At 30.6% G+C, this 25319-nt stretch overlaps 1 protein-coding gene across 1 annotated transcript in view; it reads right to left on the reverse strand.

Moving 5' to 3' along the window:
• Positions 1–7223: 7223 nt before the first annotated feature.
• LOC113363123 (ras-related protein Rab-37-like) overlaps positions 7224–25319 on the reverse strand; it is a 249991-nt gene continuing 231895 nt past the window's right edge. Inside the window, exons 4-8 of the mRNA XM_026605606.1 lie at positions 11972–12082; positions 11121–11229; positions 10587–10697; positions 9848–9989; positions 7224–7338 (exon numbers count right to left, since the gene is read on the reverse strand). Of these exons, the coding sequence (XP_026461391.1) occupies positions 7224–7338; positions 9848–9989; positions 10587–10697; positions 11121–11229; positions 11972–12082 (588 nt within the window). The remainder of the gene's footprint in view (positions 7339–9847; positions 9990–10586; positions 10698–11120; positions 11230–11971; positions 12083–25319) is intronic.

The following is a 25319-nucleotide window of genomic DNA, read 5'->3' on the forward strand; positions in this document are numbered from 1 at the left end:
AACTTTTATATTCTATAGTATAATTCAAATTCAAGAAATTTCTTAGAAAAACACATAATATTAATTTTTATTCGATTTCATATTTTTTGTTTTGGGGAAACAGATTAAGTTCTTCTGAAAACCATTTAATAAATACATATTTGAAATATATTATATATATATTTATTATATATTTGAAATTAAAAAAGAAAACTAAATAATCACGTGATTATGAATTAGGACTTTGGCACCAATAGAGTTTGGGTTTGATGAAACTAATCGCTATGGCTTTCAAGTGTATATGTTACTTGTGGTAGATGAATTGGGAAACGGAATCCCAGACGCATTTTGTTTTTCGAATAGTGCACTATTCATCAATTCAGTTTCATCAATCCAAACTCCGTTGGTGCCAAAGTCCTTTAACATTTTAGATTGCATTATTATTACTAATTGTAATCTTATGTATACAATATACATGTATATATATACATGTATAGATACATGTATATATATATATATATATATATATATATATATATATATACATGTATACCATTCCTCTAGTATTAATAGTGGTATAACTTGTACATACCTACATGTGTGGTGTAATAAATTTAAAACTTCTCTTATTATGGAATTCTAGTATTAACTGGGGACACTTGCTACCTGCAAATAATATATTAATACATTAATAATTATGAAATAAACTATAATACATTTGTGAAAATATAAAAAAATATAACGTAAAATATTTTTCTTACCATATTTCAAATATGATATGACATAATGTATAATATTGTTCCTGTTTCCGCATAAAATATTTAGTAGACTCACTTATTGCCATATACAAATTAAATCATTTAAGTAAATTATTAAGAGATTAATCATTAATCACAATAAATAAATAAATTAATTAATTAAATAACATTACTGATGTAACTAAATGGAATTTAAATAAATTAAATATTTTAATAACAAATGAAGTGGTCTTTTTCTTTCCTGCTCTTTGGCACTCCATCTTTTTATTCGCACATTCTCTTGAATTTTCTTGGAATGATGCTTTTTGTTGTTGAACAAATGAACAAATTCGATTCATAAATAATATTTCATAGTTACCAAATTGTTCATTTTCTATTAAATTCATTAGTTCTTGTCCTGCAAGTTTTATTATGGCATAGCAAGCCTCTTTATTATATTCTGTTTGTTTGAAAATCCTCTAAACTTCTAAAATCTTCACATTTTTGTATCCCTTTCTAACAATTCAAGATCAAAACCCGTATCTAATGGAAAAACTCTCACACATGCGTAGATGTGCTTACAAATATTTGATTGAATCATATACTTTCTACAGCTGCATGTGTATGTATGAAAACAGATCTTGCATGGTTCACATCTCATGCAAGTACTATTACACGTTAAAAACCACATATGCTGCCATGGTAACATCTGTTGGTAATACATTCCACTGCGTATTCAAACTGGTTTCTGTAGTATGATCAGGCAATATTGTTGCACTTCTCATATGGCTTATTCGTATATCTCTTTGCCTTGTGGATAGTAACATTCCATTCAATCTTCGCGTCCTTTAATGAAAAGAATCCATTTCAAGGTGTAACACCATTTGAATGGCCTTATCCATTCTTCTAGAGCACTTGACTTTTTATCTGGTTATGAAAACTTTCCATATACATATTTGTGTTAATTCCTAATTTAATCTTTTCCTGTCAAGTAGCTGCTCATTTGCAGTAAACTTTCCTAAAATATGCAACAAATAAGTTAATTCAAATAACCATTTAAATTCTTCCAAAAATCTTCCTCATCCAAAATCATTTTTATTTCTATAAATTTCTGATAAATTACTTTGCATTTCTCTCTATTTGTGATCTTGTGTGATGGTGCTCCCTTCCAGCTCCTGGACACATGCCAGGAACATAAAAGTTTATGATGTGACTCACCAATGACATTTTTTTTTTTAATTTTATTTTCATTCTGTAATCTATAAAAATAATTATATTTAGCAGAGAATGATGACAAGTTGATTACAATTGGTTGTTTACAAATTAGTAGATACGCCCAGTGGCTATCATTTAATATATATATATACATTTAATATATATATATTCATATTTATATTTACGAATACAGGAATAGATTTAATAATTACAGAAAATAAATTATCTTAATTGAATTAATTACAGTAAAATACAACTATTAAACAATATTAAGCCTAACAATAGTAATATCTAATACAATAACTTGAAGAAAAAAAAAAGTAATAAAATTCAAATAGTATAATTGTTGTAGATCTTGAGAGTCTTCTTATGATAAAAAAAATCCTTTAAATATCCATTATGCAATTTTTATTTGAGTCACATATCTGGAAAATAAAAATTCAGAGCAGTATCAAAAAAGAATACATAATATGAAAATAATTGTAATGATAAAATACTTAAAGTAGGAAAATGGTAAAATAATTTAGAATAAAAATTAGAAAAAGTATTGAAAAGGGAAAAAAATTGTAACTGTTGGAAAAAAAATTATCAATTATTATCAGTAGGTATTTCATTATCAAAATAACGTTTGATATCGAAATTGGCAAACTCAGAAGTATCGTAGAAACTTTGAGCTTTTAAAAGTTTAACAATAGTATTATGAAATTGACGATCATTCAGTTTCCTAATATGTAGTGGGAGTAGATTAAATAGCTGTACTCCTCTTCCGTCTATGGTATTAAAAGATGTTTCCAGTTTAAAAGTTGGTCCTTTTATAGTTAAATTTCTTGTTTTATAATAGGAATTCAACATGGAGGATAAGTTGAAGCGTTCAGGATTATTCTTTATGAATGACAACATAATTAGCAAAAATATACAGGGAACAGTGAGAATGTTAAATTGTCGGAAAAGATTCCTACATGAGGACAAGGAACTGAGAGAAAAAATGATTCTTAATAATATATAATATGATATTTTACGTGAATATTATTTAAATATGATTAAATTGTAGTGAGTAGTTTTGTTTGTAGTTTTATTTATATACAAAAACGTTAGCCGCAAGTGTTACTAGAGACTCAAAATATAAACTTTTTTGATATGTTAATATGAAAATGCACTTTTTGGCATATTTTTCTCAAACACGGTGCTCTGAAAGATCTCATTTGTATAATTATATACACATTAGTATTTATAAAACATTTCTATGTTATATTATTTTTTATTTATGTTATTTAAATTCAGAACCTAAATTTGGAATCGATCAAATGGACATTTTGTCGAATAACATTTTTCCAGTTATAATTTCCCAGAATTTATTGAAGAATTGATAGTAATATATGAAGGTCCAGGGTTAAAAAAGGTCCACCACTTATGTGTCAAAAATCAGTAAAGTTAAACATGGTTTAACAACAATATTTGAAAGTAGAGGAAAAAAATGTATAACCAGCTATAACCTTGATTTGAAAACGGTAATCTTTGAAATGGGGGAGATAAACAGTAATCTTTGAAAATCCATAATAAAAGTATTTTCTTCCGTTGGTAGTTTTATAGCATTAGTTAAAAATGTAATTATTTTGTAAAATACCTTTAAAATTACAATAAGGCTTTAAACCTTTTTGCCACTTGCCCGTTTTAAGTTACCCCGCCTATAGGATAAAAAGATCTAAATAACAAATTTTTGAAAGACATCAAAAAAGCACATTTCTACAATGAAGAAGTAGAAGGCAGTTTACTGAACGTAGTCAGATAATTGTTCGTTTGATATGTGTTATTTGTTGTGATACAACTGTTATGGTTATCACAATAGTTTATATTTGCTCAAAGTCAAATTGGACCTTTGTGCCTCGTCCTGCTCTACATATATACTTTTTAGTAAATTTACTTTAATTCATTGAATGTTACTTGAAACTTTTCAAAAAGCATGTCAAAGAAGAAATACTTAATTCATTTTCTATTTGAAAATTTTGTATAAGCTCAGTAGTATTATTTACAATATAATACACAAAATCCAGGATCCTCAAAGAATCTGAAAAACTTGAAACGTTAATCAATAAGTCGAAAGACCAAAAAAGACTTGGATTGGATTATACCATGTTTTCTATAGAAAGTGTATAAAACTTCCAGTTTAATTGAATTGACAAAATAAAGACAAACTAGTGGGGTTTATTGTTTTTATAATACCCCATTGTATATAGCATTCAAACAACACATCCTTATACACTTAAAGTACTAATATTTTTGATTCTCTAGAAATTGCTTAAAATATACCTTACATAGCAAAACAATATTTGCCGGGTCAGCTAGTTATATATAAATTATCTCGTATTAAAAAGTTGTGCAATTAAATGAAAATGACAATCAAGTGCCAAGATAAGCCGTTTGTCACATACCTCCTCTTGCAGATGATGAATTTGCTTCGAATATACAAACAATGTGTCAAATGTTGAAGAAAAGTACTCAAAACAGTTCGCCTGTGATGGAACAGTTAAAATCGGATTGTTAATTGAATACAAACACGTCGTAGCACAACGACGTAATCAAAAATCAACAGATTCAACCGCCATTGTAAAACACTTTGTGCAAAAACACTAACGCGGAAGAAAACTAATAAATCCGTGCACAAAACTAATCGTTCGCGTGTCTCATCACTCTTGCACACTTTTATAATTATTTATTTTAACAAAATTAAAATAAAATGCGTGCACATTCGATTAAATCCCATGCTTTCTATTCCATGTTTGACAGATAAAAGAAAAAAGAAAGAGTGTTGCCAACGTCGACTCTGCGCGCCAAAGCGTCGCTGCGGACAGAAATTGCACTAGACGGCGGCGCCAAATTCGAATTCGACCAACATAAATAATGTAATTTTAGTAGATGCTGCTTCTGTTTCGTGGAAAACATGCTGAAAAGAGATTTTTTTAGACATATTTAGTATATATGTATTATATATGGTAGATTTTTAATAAGAATAAACGGCTGCGCCAAATTCGAATTCGACCAACATAAATAATGTAATTTTATTAGATGCTGCTTTTATTTTGTAGAAAACATGCTGGAAAGGTTTTTTTTGAAGATTTTTAGTAGAATATGTATTATATATATTGTAGATTGTAGAAAAACTCCCGCTGATAGGGTTACTGATTCTGTTTACAGGTTGGACTGCAATGATTGCAATAGTTGTTACATTGATGAAAGTTCCCAATATATATACAAGATGGTTAATAAACATATATATAACTCAAGAAACCCAAATCAATTCAAAACGATGCTTTCAGAATCATGATAAACTTGAACCACACTTTTAACATGTCAAATCCTTCCATCCTTTACATTGAAAAAAAATTGTGACCTTAGAAAGATAGTTGTGTCTTTACTTATATCCCTTAATACTTCTTGTGTAAACAAACGTAATTCCTCTCATCTCTTACATGATAGTTACAAAGTAATCATTAATTCCATGAAAAGTAATTCAATACAGTTTTAGAATCTTTCGTTCGTTATATTTCTTCTGTGTTCCCCTTTCATTTCTCGCAACTCTCTCCCACTCTTCCATTACATGTGCGTGTCTACACTGCGTTGTACTTTTAACCTTGAACTGTGCCCACAATGCAATGCTATCAATAACATTAAATATAGGAGGGCAATATGTGCTCCTTCTATTTCTTGTTTATTAATATAATAGTATTTTATTATTTTACACAAATTTAGTGTTCAATCAATTTTACATCATAATTAATTTTTTCTGTTGTTTTTCCTGGTTTGGTATGTATAATTACCTCCTTTTTATATATTTATATTTATCATTAACTTTGTATTTATTTTATATGTTTTTTAGATTACTGAATGATGACACACATCAAGTGTCGAAACGTTTAATGGAATAAATAATTTTGTTATTTAATCTTTTTTAATTCGACGCTTGGGCTGCAAAAATATTACAAATATGTATCAACGTATATATATACATATATATAATATATAAAATATATTATATATATATATATATATATATATATATATATATATATTGCAGATTTTATATATATGCTGATAACAATACAAATACAAATTTTAATAAGAATAAACTGCAGCGCCAAATTCGAATTCGACCAACATAAATAATGTAATTTTATTAGATGCTGCTTCTATTTTGTGGAAAACATGCTGGAAAGGCTTTTTTGGAAATTTTTAGTAGAATTTGTATTATTTATATTGTAGATTTTAGATATATGCAGAAGAATAGGTGATTGGACTTTTTGCAAATTTTTTAGTGAAATCTTCAACAAATTTGCTTTTTGCACTATTAATGAATGTATAATATATTTAAATAACGATTTCTCAAACACCTTCAAGTTTTGAAATAAAAAAAATTTTGAATTTAATTTAAATATAAATTTGTTAAATATAAATTTGTGGTTATAAATGTGAATAGATACAGAAATATTTTAAACAAATCTTAAGTATTTCTGTATCTATTCACATTTTTAGACTATTTAAAAAAAAATATTACAATGTAATGGCTTTAATTAAATTATTAAAATAAATACACACCGTTTTGAATGCAAAATTGTAGGTTTTCAAAACACTCTAAAATTGTTTTTTAGATCTAACATATATCCTTAAAATTCATATATTTCTCTTTTTTTAAATATCTTGCACTTGAAATTCGCTTTTTGAAATATCATACGAGGATTGTTATTATTTTAGTATTTGACAAATTGCAAACCAACAAATTTAATTGAATAATCTGATTAAATCCATTCAAATGGATGGAAATGGAATGTTGATTCACTTGTGACTAATAATTGGATGGATGATTGTTTAAAAAACTTTTATATATGCATATATATCAATGTTACATTTAATAAATTATTGTACATCATAACAATATTATTGTATCGCATCATTATTACTATTATATTATAATTGGTCAACAATTCTATCTACATTTTCGTTTCAAACGACATAATACTGTTAAATAAAAGGAAAAGAACTACTGTACACACATATATACATACATTCTTATATATATATATATATATATATATATATATATATATATATATATATATATATTTATATAAAATATCCTATCATACCTGGCCACTCTTTGCTGTGGCAAGGTTGTTATTATTTACGAACAAAGATCAACATGTTAAAGCTGGTATTAGAACACAAAACGTACCTTTACTCCTTAATTTAATCATATAGACATTTTTAATATTTTATATGAATAAATAATTATTAAATTAATTAATTATTGCAAGGAGGACATGAAACTTTCTGCGTTTGCTCCCTGACATAGTCTTGTACGTTGAATCGTGGATTTTCAGGATCAGTAGACTCGTTTTTTCTATATTTCAATTCCCTGGAAATGTAATAAAGTGAATAAATTATAAAATTATTATATTAGAATTTTATGAAGTACAATAATAATAATAATTATTATTATTGGTAATAATTTATGAAGTAAAATAATTTGGTTCATGCCACTTTTTAGAAAATTGTATTTGTTTTTGAGAAAACTTTTGTGCCTCTAAAAACTTTTGTACTAATAAGAAAAATATTTATAAAATCAACAAAATTATCAAAAAAAATGTTATTCAGAATTTATGAAAAAGCTTAAACTTTACTTGCAAAACCAATTTATTTTTATCCAGTGTAACATTTTTTTTTAATTTTGGGGTCAATATGCTTTATTTTATTTTCTTTAATAATCTCCAAATTCAGTTTAGATGGAATCGGCAGTGCTGGACAAGGTCAGGGATACACAGGATGTGGCCAGGACCACATCCCATTTAAACTTGTTTATCTATTATCTTTTATTTATGCTTGTTTATTTATTATTATCCATTTATACAGGACCACATCACATTTATACTTCTTTGTCTATGGCCAGGACTATGCTGGATGAGGACAAGGTAGTGCTGGACCAGAAAAGGAAGGCACTGGACCTACAGAGGGCAATACTGCACCAGGAGAGAAAGGCACTGGATCGTAGGAGTATGGCACTGGACAGGCACAGTATGACAATGGACCAGGAAAAGATTGCCTGAGGCATACAGAATACAAATCAAGCAGATGAGAGTGAAAGAAAGGAAGGCACTGGACCTAGAGAGAGCAATACTGGACCTAGAGAGAGAAATACTGAACCAGGAGAGAAAGGCACTGAATCGTAGGAGTATGTTACTGGACAGGGACAGTATGACAATGGACCAGGCAAGGATTGCCTGAGGCATACAGAATACAAATCAAGCAGATGAGAGTGAAAGAAAGGAAGGCACTGGACCTAGAGAGAGCAATACTGGACCTAGAGAGAGAAATACTGAACCAGGAGAGAAAGGCACTGGATCGTAGGAGTATAGAACTGAACAGGGACAGGATGACAATGGACCAGGAAAAGATTGCCCTGAGGCATACAGAAACCAAATCATGCAGATGAGAGCGAAAGGAAGGAAGGCACTGGACCTAGAGAGTGCAATATTGGACCAGGAGTGAAATATACTGGATCGAAGGAGTATATTGGACAGAGACAGTATGACAATGGACCAGGAAAGGATTCCATTGAGGCATACAGAATCCGAATCATGCAGATGAGAGCGAAAGGAATAAGGAAGGCACTGGATCTAGAGAGTGCAATACTGAACTAGAAGAAGAAGGCACTGGATCATAGGAGTATGGCACTGGCCAGAGACAGGATGTCAATGGACCAGGAAAGGATTGCGCTGAAGCATACAGAATCCAAATCATGCAGATGAGAGCGAAAGAAATGAAGGCACTGTATGAAGAGAGGGCAACACTAGACCAGGAGAGAAAGGCACGTAGGAATATGACATTGGACAGGGACAAGATGACAATGGACCAGGAAAGGATTCCGCTGAGGCATACAAAATCCAAATCATGCAGATGAGAGCGAAAGAAAGGTAGGCACTGGACCTAGAGAGGGCAATACTGGACCAGGAGAGAAATATACTGGATCGAAGGAGTATGTCACTGGACAGAGACAGTATGACAATGGACCAGGAAAGGATTCCATTGAGGCATACAGAATCCGAATCATGCAGATGAGAGCTAAAGGAATAAGGAAGGCACTGGATCTAGAGAGTGCAATACTGAACCAGAAGAAGAAGGCACTGGATCATAGGAGTATGGCACTGGACAGAGACAGGATAACAATGGACCAGGAAAGGATTGCGCTGAAGCATACAGAATCCAAATCATGCAGATGAGAGCGAAAGAAAGGAAGGCATTGGACCTAGAGAGCGCAGTGCTGGATCAGGAGAGAAAAAGCACTGAATCGTAGAAGTATGGCACTGGACAGAGACAGTATGACAATGGACCAGGAAAAGATTCAGCTGAGGCATACAGAATCCAAATCATGCAGATGAGAGCAAAAGAAAGGAAGGCACTGGACCTAGAGAGGGCAATACTGGACCAGGAGAGTAAGACACTGGATCGTAGGAGTATGGCACTGGTCAGGGACAGGATGACAATGGACCAGGAAAGGATTGCCATGAGACATACATAATCCAAAATCATGCAGATGAGAGCGAAATGGGACCAATCTCGTCAAAACTTCGAGAAATTGCTATACAAAATGGCAATAATTGGAAAAAAAATAAAAACCCAGAGACAAAATCCAGATGGAAGAGGACCCCAACAGACTGTAGAAAGATCCCAGCGGACTGGAGGAAGACCCAAATGCAGCAGATGACAAGAGAAGAAGACTCTTGTCATCTGCAAAAAAGTGGGCAAAGATCATACAGGATTGGGAGAAGAGGATTCTGGACTAGGAGAAGACCATACTGGACTGGAAGAAGAGGACAAATGATCAGAAGAAGAGGGCACTGGACGGAGAGAATTTATATATTATTTACCTAGCTATTGCCAAAAATGCCAACTCCACGTTGACTCCAGTTTTGGCAGAAGTCTCCATAAATGTAACATTGTATTCTCTGGCCAATCGTTCACCTTCTTCTTTCTTTACTTGTCTCTCAGGACCACAATCAGCCTTATTACCTAAAAATATAAGAAATTTAAAAAAAAATGTCTAAGAATGTATAATAATTGAGTATCAACAATAACAATATATTTTTTGGCATAAAACTCAAAGCTTTTTGAAAAAAAGGTGATGATAGGCGATTGAGGTTTGTATCTGAGATGTATTAGAAGTTTTAGTTTAAAAGTTATGAATAAAATCTATATGTTGTGAATTATTTTAGTCAGAAAAGTTTTTGGCAAATATCTCCAAAATTAGAAAATAAAGGAATAAAAAATTAAATGGTGATAAATAGTCGAGGATGTATAGGATAGTTATGGGTGTTTTTTTTTATTAATGTTTCTTACTTAATTTTTAATTTAGAAATATCTTTATTGTATAGTTTAAGTATTGCATAAGTATGTATAAACTTTTGCAAAATCTCCTAAATTCAGGTAGCACAGCAAATTAGTTTTGTGCCTGGACTAACGGAGCAAAAATAGTGGAAATGGGAATGATAGACAACTAAGGGCAAAGGATCATTTATTTGTAGTAGCTCTCACACCATGGACCTGCCTTCGAGCAGACTACTATTTATTATTATTGTATATATAGATATATACATATTTAACTATTACCTATTAACATGATAACAACGTCGTCCTGAGCATATTCCCGAATTTCCCCGAGCCAGGCCCGAATGTTGTCGAAGCTGGTCTTGTTCGTGACGTCATATAACAACAGCAAAGCTACAAACCAACAAATAAATATATTAATAAACATAATTTCTTATTTGACTAATTCATCCATTCATTAGAGTATCTATCAAATAAATCATTAATTAGGTTATGCATCAACTTATTTATTCCACCAGACCATGAGTCTCTAATTTATTTATGTATTCATTTGGTAGTTTAGTATCAATCAATTATTTATCTATTTATTTCCATTTCCATTATTTATAGTTATTCTAAAAGTTATCCATTCATCACCTCAATTACTAATTAATATACCGCAAAGTTCATGCTACTTTTCTTAAGGCAAAATGCCTCTCACATCTGTTTTTTTTTATATACTTATCAATTCTATTTATTTAGTTAACTATGTATCCATGTATTTATTTAGTTATCTATGTAACCATGTATTTATTTATCTATTTATCTAATTCTCACCGTGGGCGTCCCGGTAGTAGGCGTGGGTCACACTGCGAAACCTCTCCTGACCGGCAGTGTCCCAAATTTGCAGTTTGACTCTGGATTGGTCTACTAGAACTATTTTATTCTACAAATAAAGAACGAAATAAATAGAATTACATCAATATTTGCTGTCAAAGATACGACCAATTTTTGAGTCGCCTCCAATATTGGTTTGCCAAGATTAAACGTTATTTTATGTTAATTCTTGAAGAGGGTTATAAAGAGCATGTAGAATAAAAATAATGGTATATATCAATATCAAATTTATTTCTAAAACACTTAACCTAAAATCTTTAACTCAGAACATAACCTCAAATAAATAATATATAATTATATTATAATGAGTTACATTGATTCGGGCAATAACACCAAGTAAAAGATATTATATTGCAAAGATTAATACGGAAGAAGAATGCAAATGATTGACTACTTGACAAAAACTCAGAAAAAACAAAGGACAATGGATCAAGTGATGCTTTTAATACCTTCAAATAATAGATGTAGAATATAGATGATTGACGACTTCATGAAGAAAATGTAGATGATTGACGACTTCATGAAGAAAATTGGTGATAAAAAATGATGGAGATATGACCAAGTGATGCATTCAAATCATGGGACTGACTTCAAACTCTTATTCATAAATAGTGCAATAATGATAAAAAACCAAAAATACTGTGTAAATTGTGGTTTTCAAATAATGGACCTGCCATAAAAACTGTGATAAAAATTGGAGAAAAGACGATGAACCATGAAGAAAACTAGATGCTTCCAAATTACGGGTCTGCCTTCAGACACTCAAATAAAATGAATGTGTTATTAGTTACCCGAAAATCGATGCCAACTGTCGATATAAAATTCCCTGACAAAAACGTTCCGTCCCTGAAACGCACCAAAAGGCACGTTTTGCCAACTCCGGAGTCTCCAAGCAACATAACCTAATTTCACAAAATCCAATTTATAAAAAAAAAACATAAATAAATTTTTATTTTTATAAATCCAGAACCTTTGCTGATAAATCGTACAGATCCGGACAATTTTTTTGCTTCACGGGCACCCATTTATCGCTATCAACGCTTTCAACTTCCCCAAAAGATTTGACGCTCCTGATTTTGGAGATTCCATAATTGATCAACTTCCTGGATTCTGCCAGAGATTTTATCCTTCTCAAATTCTGGCGTATATCAAAACGACCGGTCTTGGTGGAAAAAGAAAACTCCTGCTGCTCCTCCTGAATGTCTCCTGGAACTAAAGGTAATTGATCAACTCATTGGTCATTCTCCTGGTTACTAAATGCCAACCTGGTCTAAACTTTGGACTGTCTGGTGTGTTTTGTGGCGTCACACAAGCAACAGGATGTCTGGTGGTCATGGAATCCAAGTCGCTAGGAGCTGATGAATTTTTTGTAAAAGCACCAAAATTACCAGATTTTTGGTTAGATATTGGGTTTATTGTGGCCCATGTGGGATATCTTTTCAATCCAACATTGCCAGGATGATTACTGTCATCATGTGCACTAGTTGTTGGCGGTGTTTTATCCAAACTTATTGAAGGAAACGTTCTGTTACCAGATAATGATAAATAACCAGTACTTGATACTGATGGACTAGTATCAGAAACCAATTCTGAATCTGTTTTATTCCTGGTTAAATACTGCTCATCCAACGAGTAGTTCTCACAGCCTGGTTTATCCAAATTTTTCTGGTTAATAGGATTTATTGTTGCCCACGTAGGATACATAGGTAAACTCCTGGAGCAAGTTGCAAATGAAGCTCGTCTCGTGTTCAAATCGGGTTTCGGAGTAGCTATTTTTGTAGACATTGTTGGTGTTGTGATTTTAGTCAACGTTGGTTTGATGTAAGCACTGTTTGTTACAGCTGGTACAAGTGGTGATTTGGTGGCATCTAAGTTTAAGGAACGTCCAAAATTTGTGTTGGAACACGTTGCAAACGAAGCACGACGTACGTGCATGTTTCTCTGTTCTGTGGATGGTCCAAAACTACGTTTTGGGGTTGAATCCAAGTCTTGGTCATTCATGGTTTTGGTTTGGACCCAGGAAGGTAGTAGTTTTGGAGCAGAAACATCAATATCTCCTTGCATTGTGCTTAAATTAACATCCTGGACGCGTGTTGACGTTTCCAAAACGCTACTTTTACCACACTTCTCCTGGATTTCGTCGTCTTGCGAGTTGAAAGTCGCACGTTTCAACTTGGCTATCAAGACTTCATCGGTGGAACTGTTAGAATCCTGTCTGCAAGTTGCAAAACTTGCTCTTTTGGCTTTAATACTGGCAAAACGTTGCTTGTCATCACTTTCTTCTGCTGGTGTCTTATTGAAACTGCTGGTTGTGCATTTTGCAAACAGAATACGTTTACACTCCTGCTCGCTGGGCTTCGTCAGAGTTGGTTCTGGTTCTTGTTGGTTTTGTTTTTTAGAGGCGCTGGGAAAATGTGCAATGGAACCTCTTCGGAAATTTTTGTTTCCCTGGAGCAGAAAAAGAAGAAATAAACATTTGATGTTTGGTTTTTGAGTTTAAATCAATTTAGAATTAGGAAATAGAAAAACGTACCTGGTTCATAGTTTGCAGTTGCGTTTTTGAAACTTTTTCTGGAAACTTTTAGTCACATTTTTTTACGTTTTGCACATTTTTTTAAAGACACATATTTTTGCTATTTTTTAAATATCAACTATGTCCGTTTATCATTAATGAAATTAAAGTGAACTGACACACTTCTATATATTCTTTTTAAGCTGAAAATGCAAACAATTTGATAATTTAAATATTGTTATCACTTATTTTAACTGATTTAGATTTTATGTTTTTATGTATGTGTTTAGTTTACTTAAGTGTCTTCAGCTGCCTCATTATTTATTACATAGCAACTGTAATGCTTGCAAATGTTTACTAAACCTTTTGTACGTTTTAAACCAATTGATTAATATTAATGGTGCATTTGGAAAATTTGTTGAAAATTAGATCATTTTGTAATTTATCTAGCAATATCTAACCCTACAACTACTGATCATGCTTAAAAATCATATTTATAAATATACCAAAACGCTCAGATAATAATAAATAAATGCACGCCGGTTCCTGTACTTTGATTAATATTGTTTCTATCACGCATAATACGCAAAATACGTCTAAGCGGGGTTTTTCTTTATACTTTTAATTATATATATATATATATATATATATATATATATATATATATATAATTTATCCTATCGACCAAATTTCATTTAGTTCGTGGTCGGAAAAGTTCTACTAAACAGTAATTGGATTAGAAAGTACCTTTCTATTTAGAAAGGTTCTGATAAAGTGACCAAAGGGATTCTATTTGCACATAAAACATAAACTAGGTCACATTAACCGGAATAAATGAGGGAGAACGTATAATTAGAATTTTTATAGAAAATTTGCTGATTATCCAATATTTGTTTAGGAGAACTGTAATGATGGGAAAATAAATAGACAGAGAAGATTTTGAAGATTAAGGGATTTTATATATATATATATATATATATATATATATATATATATATATATATATACGTGTGTGTATATATATATACTAGCTGACCCGGCAAACGTTTTGCCTTAAAAAATACCTCTAGTTTAAAATGTTTAGTACGTCTAGTTGGTATTGGTATTTTGCCTTGAGGCAAGTTATATAAACTTTCCGATGTGTGTAAATAATCGACTTAATCAATAAAAAATAAATTAATTTATGAGTGATTAAAGGTATTCCGAGTGGATTTATTACATAATTGAAAACGAACGAACACGTTAACTCGGAGTATTTTCTAAAAGCAAATTTTCACAAACCAAAATTTTTTATAATTGATCCAGTTTCGATAGGACTTTAATGGTTTAGTATGTTCTTTAAAACCAAGTACTCTATCGTTATACCAAGTAAATCGTCTAATTTTAATTTTAACAAAGGTCAAAGAAACTACTCATTCTCTCAAACTTTGATGAATTTTTAAGATTTACTTGTCGTGAGGTCGTAATATTACAGTAAGGTCTATAAGACCATGATATATATCGCCAAAAAAAGTTCCATAAAAATCGGCTTAAATTTTTTTTTCAACAGTTAATTCTAAGAAAACGGCTTGGTAGATTTTTACCTAAAACTAATCAGTATCATTCCCAACGAATGATATATATCCCATAATATCTTTCGAACAGTTTTTGATTTTTTAAAATCGATTCGGTAGTATGGGCTTAAATGTGGACGAAAAGCTTATCACTTTTTTTCAAATTACAAAGAACACGCTCGGCACACACACACATACTTTTTCCAAATTTGATCTCATTCCATTCAGAATGGCTTGAAACGTAAAGTAAATAAAATTAATGATCTTTAATAAGGTCAGTTAAAAAACACTACCTGACTAAAATCGTGGTAAAAAATTTTTGAAAATTTTACGAAAATTTAGTGTTGCGTGGATTTTTTAATTTCGCACTATGAAAATTAAAATTAAAAGAAAATTGGTACCATAATTTGTAAAAAGGTGAGGGGTGAACAACCTTTGGTAAAAATAAATAGGTTTATAGAAAATTATAGTAAAGAAAAATGGTTCCAAAATTTAAAATAAATGTCAGGGGCAGACAACCCTTGATGTATATATATATATATATATATATATATATATATGATGTTTTAGATTAATATCAAGCAAACGTTATTGCTTGAAATTAATTCCTGTGTACGTTGAGGTTTCCTTCAAATATGTATATTTATATATATATATATATATATATATATATAAATATATAAATGTAAATATATATAATATATATGTGTGTATGTATATATATATATATATATATATAATGTGGAACAATATTATTGGGGTAACTATATTAGGGGTTGTTTACGTTTGAATGCCTTTGCAAAATCAGGTTCGAAGAGGGTTTATAATCTTCATAGATAAACATTAATATATATATATATATATATATATATATATATATATATATGTATATATTAACCCCCCGAGGCAACCCTGATAGCTCCTCACATCGTTTTACCTATTTGTTATTTTTTAAACAATGTACGCTTTTCGAACGCAATTTTCATTAAAGAATTTTAATTATACAAAAATATGTTGTAAGACTAAAATATACATAATTTTACATGCTTTAATTTATCCAAAGATTATATTAAGTTAAAATAAATAGTTTTTAAGTCATGAATTAAAATATAAAAAAAGAGTGCGCGTAAGGTTCACACTCGATTGAAGTAAAACTTATTTGCTACTGTACAAGAGGGCATTTAAATAAAAATAAATACATCATATAACAATTTTGAATAATGTTTATTAGCAATATGGTATCACTCGTTATGCACAAAATGGGGCAGGTGTAAATCCGTACAAATGCAACGGAAGTCCGTTACGCCCGAACTGTTCGTGAGAGCAAATGGTTCTCGATGAGATTATCAATGTTGTATGCATACCGATATCAACAAGGAAATCAGCATAAAAAAATACACATTTTAAAGTTACATCGTAGTACAAATCTTCAATTAATGAAAAATGCCTGAATCAGAAGAATATTTTACCCTGTTCCTTGAAAATAATAAAACAAATTAAACATTTGTACTAAACGTAAGTTTATCGATTAGAAATTATTTCTATATTATTCGTAGTTTCTATAAATCTTTGAAGTTATTGAAATGGAAAATATTTTTTAGGCAAAACAGATATTACAGCTGTTCAAAGAATGAGATCATATCGCCAGCGAAAAAGTAAAAAAAAATACAAGAAGTCAATAAATGCATGTTAATTTTAATTACATGAAGTTTTTCGAACATAATTAATACATGATGAGTGAAGTTGCGAAAACAATATTTATTAAGCCGTTTGTTTAACATAATCCACTGTAAGAACGAATATTAATCAGCAATTAGTTCATTTCTTTAATGAAGGTTTATTTCTAAATGGTAATTACAATGACAAACCGATCATGTCATATTTGAAGTATGACTTTAATTACATTATTGTTCTTAAATATTATACATATTTTTAATGCTATTATAAATATATAATTTATAATTTATTATTATATAAATGTGTATAATGGCTGACACTAATAAATGAGTGCATCACGAGTGTTACCATATTACTAATAAACATTATTCAAAATTATTATATGATGTATTTAATTTTACTTAAATGCCATCTTGAGCAGTAGCAAATAAGTTTTACTTCAATCACGTGTGAACCTTACGCGCACTCTTTTTTTTTAAGTAAAATTTGATATCACTACTGCATGATAACAGGTTATCCATAGCAGGATTGGAATTCATAACCCTGGCCACGCAATGAGGTGCGCTTAACCGTTACGTCATGAAACACCATATATATTATATATAGAATTTAACTGAGTTTTTAGGATACTAAAACATTAATTTCGTACTAAAATCCAAAATTTTAACATAAAAACACTCCTATAAAATAAACATAAAAATACCTATATAAAATACTTGTAAACTTGTCATGTTTCAAAGTATTTTCTCCGACGCAATTATTTTTTTGGATTTATTGTAGAAAACAGTTTTATAAGATAATATTGTAAGAAATTGTGTTATTATTAAGTTAGTGGAAAAGTTATATAGAGTATTTTTAAAGCTGCAGCAAAAAATTTAATAAAAATACCTTTTATTATAATATGAATAGTTGTACTTATCTAGCATGATTGGGCAATAAGATGATGTAGAGCAAGATTGTACAGAATTTTGTTGGCTTTAATTTATCCAAAGACAGTATTAAGATGCAACAATTGATGAGAAAAGTGAAAAAATTACCTTAAAAAAATTAATTAGCAATTTATCAAATTTAAATGCATTTTTTGCACATTCAGCATTTTAAATGCATTACTTGGGTAATGAGATGATGCAAGGCAATATTGTATAGAATTTTATTAACTTTAAATTGTCCAAAGGATCTATCAAGCTATTATTATTATTATAATGTAAAAAGTAAACTAGTGGGGTGTATGGCAACGTGCCTTAAGGCAAATTGCTGGAACTTCCCGTACCGTAACGAAATGTTCGAGGAATACTGAATGTTTTCAAATAGATTATTATAAATATTGTAACATTGTCTAATATTTATAAGAATTATATAAACTGAATTGCAAAGTTGAAATTATTTGTAAAGTATATTAGTACTATAGTCAGAATTAAAAATAAAATCTGAATTATTTTCGATATACAAAATGAAAATATAAATGAAAAAAAAATAGAAAAAAGTTGAAACAAAACATTTTTTTCCAAAATCAATTATTTTGTTAAGACAAGCAGAAAGTTCTTTGAATCATTTAAATCGGACGCTTAGTTCTCTCAAAAACTGCCATTTTTTACACATTTAGCTCCGTATCTTCGAAATGACTGGGCCTGCCTTTGCCAAAAACTAACAAACATTTTTTCCAATCATTACTAATTAAATGTTTTTTAGATCATTCAAATCGGATGCTCCGTTTTCTCTCAAAAAATCGATTTCTATTTTCTGCATTCTTAGCCCTTTATCTCCGTAACTGCCGGACCTGCCTTTGCCAAAAACTATACAGCACATCTCCCTATCAATAGGAATCGAATGTTTTTTGAACCATTCAAATCGGTTGATCCGTGCGCCCGAAAACGTTACTGGAAATTTGTATCCATACATACACACACACATCCATTTTTTCTGAGGTATGCCAAAATGTTCAGAAACCTTCAAAACGTCGAGAAATGTAAAAATTTTCAATATCGATTTTCGGCCCATTACAATAACTTACCCTACGGGAAGTTAAAACTAGTTTGCTTTTTTAATATTTGGACAGAGGCTTGAATAAAAACATTTTATTATATAAATAAATGAAAATATAAATGTATATATATATATATATATATATATAAATGTTTTTTTTAATTTCGACTTTTCCATTTCCAGAATAAAAGAAATCGTGTTTATTTAATTCTAATTACAATTAAATATTTATAATCGAGTTTTTCAGTAATTACTTTATATTTTAAGGGTTTTTAAAAATTCATACAAATTGAAGAACACAGAAAACGAATTAAATGTTTGCAGGGAAAAGGATAATTAATATATATATATATATATATATATATATATATATATATATATACAAGCTGACCCGGCAAACGTTGTTCAGCCAGAACAAATACTTCTAGAGATTTTTTGTACAAAAACTGTTTGTGAGTGAAAATGTGCGGTACAAATTATATGGATGGTTTACCCACAGTAAAGCATGCCACATATAAATGTTTCAAATAGTCATTGCAAATTAGCCTACACTTACATTAGCCTAATCTAAAACTGATTTCATTTACACTAATTTACCCCTAATGGGTAAGTCCGTCTACGTTGTCTGTCTAGGTTGTCTGTCTACGTTGTCTACGTTGTCTACGTTGTCTGTCTACGTTGTCTACGTTGTCTACGTTGTCTGTCTACGTTGTCTGTCTACGTTGTCTACTTTGTCTACGTTGTCTATGTTGCCATAGCAACACTATGTTATGCTCATTTCTTGGCAGTAAAAACTGTGAAAATGTCCATCTATTTGCTGTACGATCAGGCGTATTCGATTACTACAATAACTATTACGAAACAGGGGTTGAGGTATGAGAGTAAAAATTTAGGGCCTTTGAAAAAAAGAAAATTGGTTCTATTCAAAAAAAAAGTATTAGGTTTTGATCAGTGGTGTTGTGCTAATATTTTTTTTGCCGGAACGCTAAAATTTAAAATCCAGTTCATAAACCGGTTCAAAAAATTTGATATATTTCGATAAGAACTCACAAATCTAATATATTGACTTCTTATATAATTAACTCTATTATAGCTCTATTATATACAGCTAGTTTATACATTAAATTGTACAAGTATGAAGGAATCATTGAGTACATAATTAATATTCTTCAATAATATTAATTATATTTATTCTGGTATTATTTGTATTCATTAATACCTACATGTATTTATTATGATATAAAAGTACTCAAGATTTATTGCAATACTTTATAAGACTTAACCTATTAATATGATAGATAACTTATTACCTATCATACTATACTATATTATTGTATATCATAGATAGATATCTATTATCTATCATACCGTGTAAGATACCTATACCGTCTTAACTTATTATATACCTACATCTTACCGTATTAACTTATTATATACCTACATAACCTTTTACTTCCTATAAATACTACCGTCTAATTTATATATTCACCTATATTATATAGGTTTACCTTACGCCCTATGTATTATCTCTACCTATCTATTGGCTATACCGGGAATTGAACCCGGGACCTCCGCGTGGAAGTCGCGCACCTTAGCCACTACCCTATCGGGTACCCCCACCAATAATATAATATGGGACGCACTGTTGGTTCCGCGGATCATTTTCTAATTAGATAATTAATACTAAGGTGGCGCGACGACACGCGAAAAAAGACGGATGGTTGTAGCGTTACGGTGGTGTAGTGGTTAAGGTCGTCGCGGCGGACCCGGGTTCGAATCTCGGTAGGGTTAATGTAGAGTGTAAGGCAAATTATAGGTAATAGAATATATAGTAGATATAGAATGTAGAGATTTGAGAGTATATTATGAAATATAGCGTATGGTATAGATGTAAGGCGTGTAGTGTAAAATGCAACGTATAGTCATACATAAGGCTATAAAAATACACGAATAGGAACCTATGATTTAGGTGTTAGCGTATAAGAAATGCGAATGTATATAAGATTTAATTTATAAATATTATTTTTTCTATAAGAATTTTTATCTCGGTATTAAATATCTAAAATATCCGTTAAGGCGTCGATTACACCTTGTTGTACGATTGTGTGCACTGTGCTACAATAGACATAGAACTATAAATTTTATTAAATGTTTGAGTAACTTGTGCGAGCTGATTTTCTTAAGATGTTTTTAGTCTCGCAACTTACTGAATTCTAAATTTAAAAATATAATATAAAAATTATTATACCGCTGTCTGGAAGGGACGGCAATTTATAAACATACAGACTAATACATACAGAATTTGGGAAATATAATTGAAGAAATATTTAATTTAATTGCATCTTTTACTAATCTTTGCACAATATTTTTAAAATACTTTAAAAATTTCACTTTAAAACAACAAATGGGAAAGTAAAGATGAATACATACAATTCGGCCCTTGCGGTATCAATTAAGAGAAGTTTAAGATGCAATTTCAGAAAATTTGGGTGGAAAAACCAAGATAAGGTACTTTTACCACGGATACTATGAATTCATTTTTTCTGATTTTGTGATACCGTTTAAAAGACTTCAATTTCCAATGTAGTGTGGGAATTAGTATAGGATATTAAAAAATTGTAGACGTGGGTACAGGACAACATCTGTCGGGTCAGCTAGTATATATATATATATATATATATACGAGGTGTGTTCAAAAAGTACCCGGAATTTTTAAATTTCGCGGGTCTGGAGTGTCTGATTGTCAAATTTTTTTTTTATTGTGTTGGTATACATGCCCCTAAAGTATGATGAAATTTTCAGCTATATTCACTGTTTACTTTGTCTGTGGTAGTCGCTAAGGTCGACGTGTTTTTCTGAGCTCGGCGATTTTTACAATGGAAGAATTGAAAAGTCAAAGAATTTGTATTAAATTTTGCGTAAAAAATGAAATAAAGTGTAACAAAGTGTGTGAAATGTTACAAAAAGCCTATGGTGAGTCTGCTATGAAAAAAACAAGTGTTTACGAGTGGTATAAGCGTTTCCAAGATGGCCGCGAAGACGTTGAAGATGACGAACGCTCCGGTCGACCCAGCACGTCAACAAACGATGAAAATGTGAAAGAAGTGGAAAAAATGGTTATGAATGATCGCCGAATCACAATTAGAGAAGTTGCTGATGAAGTTGGCATATCAATTGGCTCATGTCATAACATTTTTTCAAATGTTTTGGGCACCTGCTCACTCGTCGTTGCTTGTTCGTAATTTTTTGGCCAAAAACAATACCGTAGTCATGCCCCAACCTCCATATGCACCAGATATGGCTCCGTGTGACTTTTTCCTATTCCCAAAGTTGAAGAGACCCATGAAAGGACGGCGGTTTTCCTCGATTGAAGAAAATCGCTGAGAGTGCTCAAGGACATATCAAAAAGTGAATATCAAGGGTGCTTGAAAATTGGAAAAAACGCTGGCATAAGTGTATTATATCTGGGGGGGACTACTTTGAAGGGGACCACATTAATGTAGACGAATAAATAAATATTTTTTTGAAAAAACGAAAATTCCGGGTACTTTTTGAACAGACCTCGTATATATATATATATATATATATATATATATATATATATATATATGAATCATACATGATATTTAAAGTAGAAATAAAACATAAAGAAAAATATCGGAAAAGACTTAGCTGGACAAGTATCAAGTGCACAGATGACAACAAAACAATATGTATAACATGTTGTATATATATATATATATATATATATATATATATCCCCGATCCATAATCTATCTCTCCAGCAAGATTTCCCGGTGAGTTTTCTCAAAAAAATAAATAAACTAAAGCACATCCTCCTATAAGGAAAATGAAAAAGTCAGAAAAACGTGCACACTCGTTAACCTAATTGGAAATGTGTATGTGCGTGTTATCCTTATATACATTTTCCTTTCTTTTCATTTCATTTCTTTTCGTTTTTGCCGCAAAAAATATTATTTTTGATATAAAAATACGTTTAAAGACGCAGCAATATATATGTATACATATTTCGAGGAAAATTAAGAGATGAAAGGAAAGGCAATGGGAAAAGCAAGAGTGGTTGCCAGTGAGGAGTAATTAGAAAAGAAATTAATTTTGTAAGTATATATATATAATATATAACAGTAATGGTCAACGTAGAGCGCACGACCCACAAAAGGGCATTTTTTAAATTCAGGTGGGGCAAATTAAGAAATGGTACGACTTTAACCCATTCGCTTTGAAGGTAGATATTTTCGATAATTTAGATATTTAATACCAAGCATTTAAAGCAAAATCGTATTTAAAACTCAGAGGAAAACATCTCGAATTGTTTAGTAACGACATTAGTGAGAATTATTCAATTCTTGCCGCAAAGAATAATGATGTACACGCACTGCATTTCACCATTCAATCAAAAACTGCTGGCGATTTGGTGACATACCAATGATTCCGACTGGTTTTCCGTTTGACTTCAAACGATTGCAATTTCCAGTTTGCCTTGCGTTCGCAATAACAAGTCGCAAGGCCAATCGCTTAGTGTTTGCGGGATAAATTTCAAATAGATTATTTAGAAAATCATTGTTTTTCACATGAGCAGTTATACGTTGCCTGTTCACGAGTTGGAAAACCATCCGCTTTGTTTGTGTTAACGTCAGACCAAAAAACAAAAAATGTGGTTTATCAAAGAGCACTTCAATGAAACGGATAATTTGCGGATTCACTTTCATTTACCTAGAGAAGTTCAACTAAAAAAACAATTCATTTTTGTAATCGAAATAAATTTATTACTGTTGTGTAATAAAATCAAATTTTTCCTTTTCAAATATAAAAGATACAGAAATTTCTTCATCTTTCTCACGAAACCATCTGGTGGCGAAACGGAGTTCGTCGGATTTGCTAGTTTACTACAACTATTAAACTTTCAAACCATTCGATTAATATGAAAGATGTATTCAACAATTTTGTTTAAAATCAAACAATCTACAACATTGTCATTTACCATAATGCCCTACAACAACTAGGTATACTCTAGAATCGCATTTGAAAACGACAAATCCTTTAATCGCACACATATACGTATAAGTTACGTTTTCGTTTCCAATAAGAAACTAATTGATTTTATGTCACACGTTTCGAATGTCAAAAAAGTCATTTCCGTGAAATGGAGCTGAAACTTTTTCTCTCGTTTAATAGAAAAAAATAGTGAACGAAAACAAGATTTTATCGATGACATTCAGATGGAAATTCACACGTGTAAAAATGAATAAATAGGAAAATACGGCAAGTTTAAATTTACATAATTAAAATAACTCTATAATTTATTTATTTATTTTATTATTAACTTCCCGTAGGGCAAGTTATAGTAATCGCAAAAAAATCGAAAATGAAAATTTTTGCTTTTCTCGACGTTTCAAAGGTTTCTGAATATTTTGGCATACCTTAGAAAAAATGGATGTATGTGTGTGTGTGTGTGTGTGTGTGTGTGTGTGTGCGTGTGTGTATGTATGTGCGGATACAAATTTTCGTCCACGATTTCGGGAACACCGATCAACCGATTTGAATAATTCAAAAAACATTCGATTCGTATTGATAAGGAGACGTGCTGATTAGTTTTTGGCGAAGTCAGGTCTAGCCGTTCCGAAGATACGGGGCAAAAAGTGCCAAAAACGGTAACTCAGTTTTTAAGAGAACGGAGCGTCCGATTTTAATAATTCAAAAAACATTTTACTTGTATTGACAAGGTGAAAAAACGATCAAATTTTCATAAAGGCAGGTCTAGCGGTTTCGGAGATCTAATAAAAAAAGTGAAAAAAAAATGCCATTTGGCGGTCAAAAATGATCATTAGACATATGCACATCAAATTATCAGTTTGATATTTCGTCTTTATACAGTTAAAGCATTAAGATTGCTTTGAAAAAAGTTTAGATCTTTCAAAATATGTCAAAATAAAGAAAACATTTTTTTTCAAAAAAAAAAAAATTAAAGAAAAAAATAAAAAAAAAATTAAAAAAATTTTTTTTTCAAAAAAAAAGTAATTTTTTGTCTAATTGTTTGTCAAAAATCTTATTTTTTCGAAGTAAATTTTTTTCAAAAATGTTAATCGTTTTTAAAAAAATAATAATTTTTGGTACGGGAAGTTCCAGCAATTTGCCTCAAGGCACGATGCCCTAATTGCCTTAAGACAGAATTCCACTTACAGCTAGTTATATATTTATTTTGCTATTTATATTTTTAGTAAATATATTAAAGTATAACATATTAAAATTACAATATCGTAGTGCAAATAGTGCGACCTGTAGAGCTCGTTGAAAGTGAGTGAGTGAGAAATAAATAAATGATGCCTAAAATGTGTGATGAGTGATTTATAAATAAGTGAGTGATATGTAAAGTGAGTGATGAGCACAAAAAGT

The sequence above is a fragment of the Ctenocephalides felis genome, unplaced genomic scaffold, assembly GCF_003426905.1.
Source record: "Ctenocephalides felis isolate EL2017-DRISC unplaced genomic scaffold, ASM342690v1 CF-g0.4_SCAFFOLD_00845, whole genome shotgun sequence".
NCBI classification, from domain to species: Eukaryota; Metazoa; Arthropoda; class Insecta; order Siphonaptera; family Pulicidae; genus Ctenocephalides; species Ctenocephalides felis.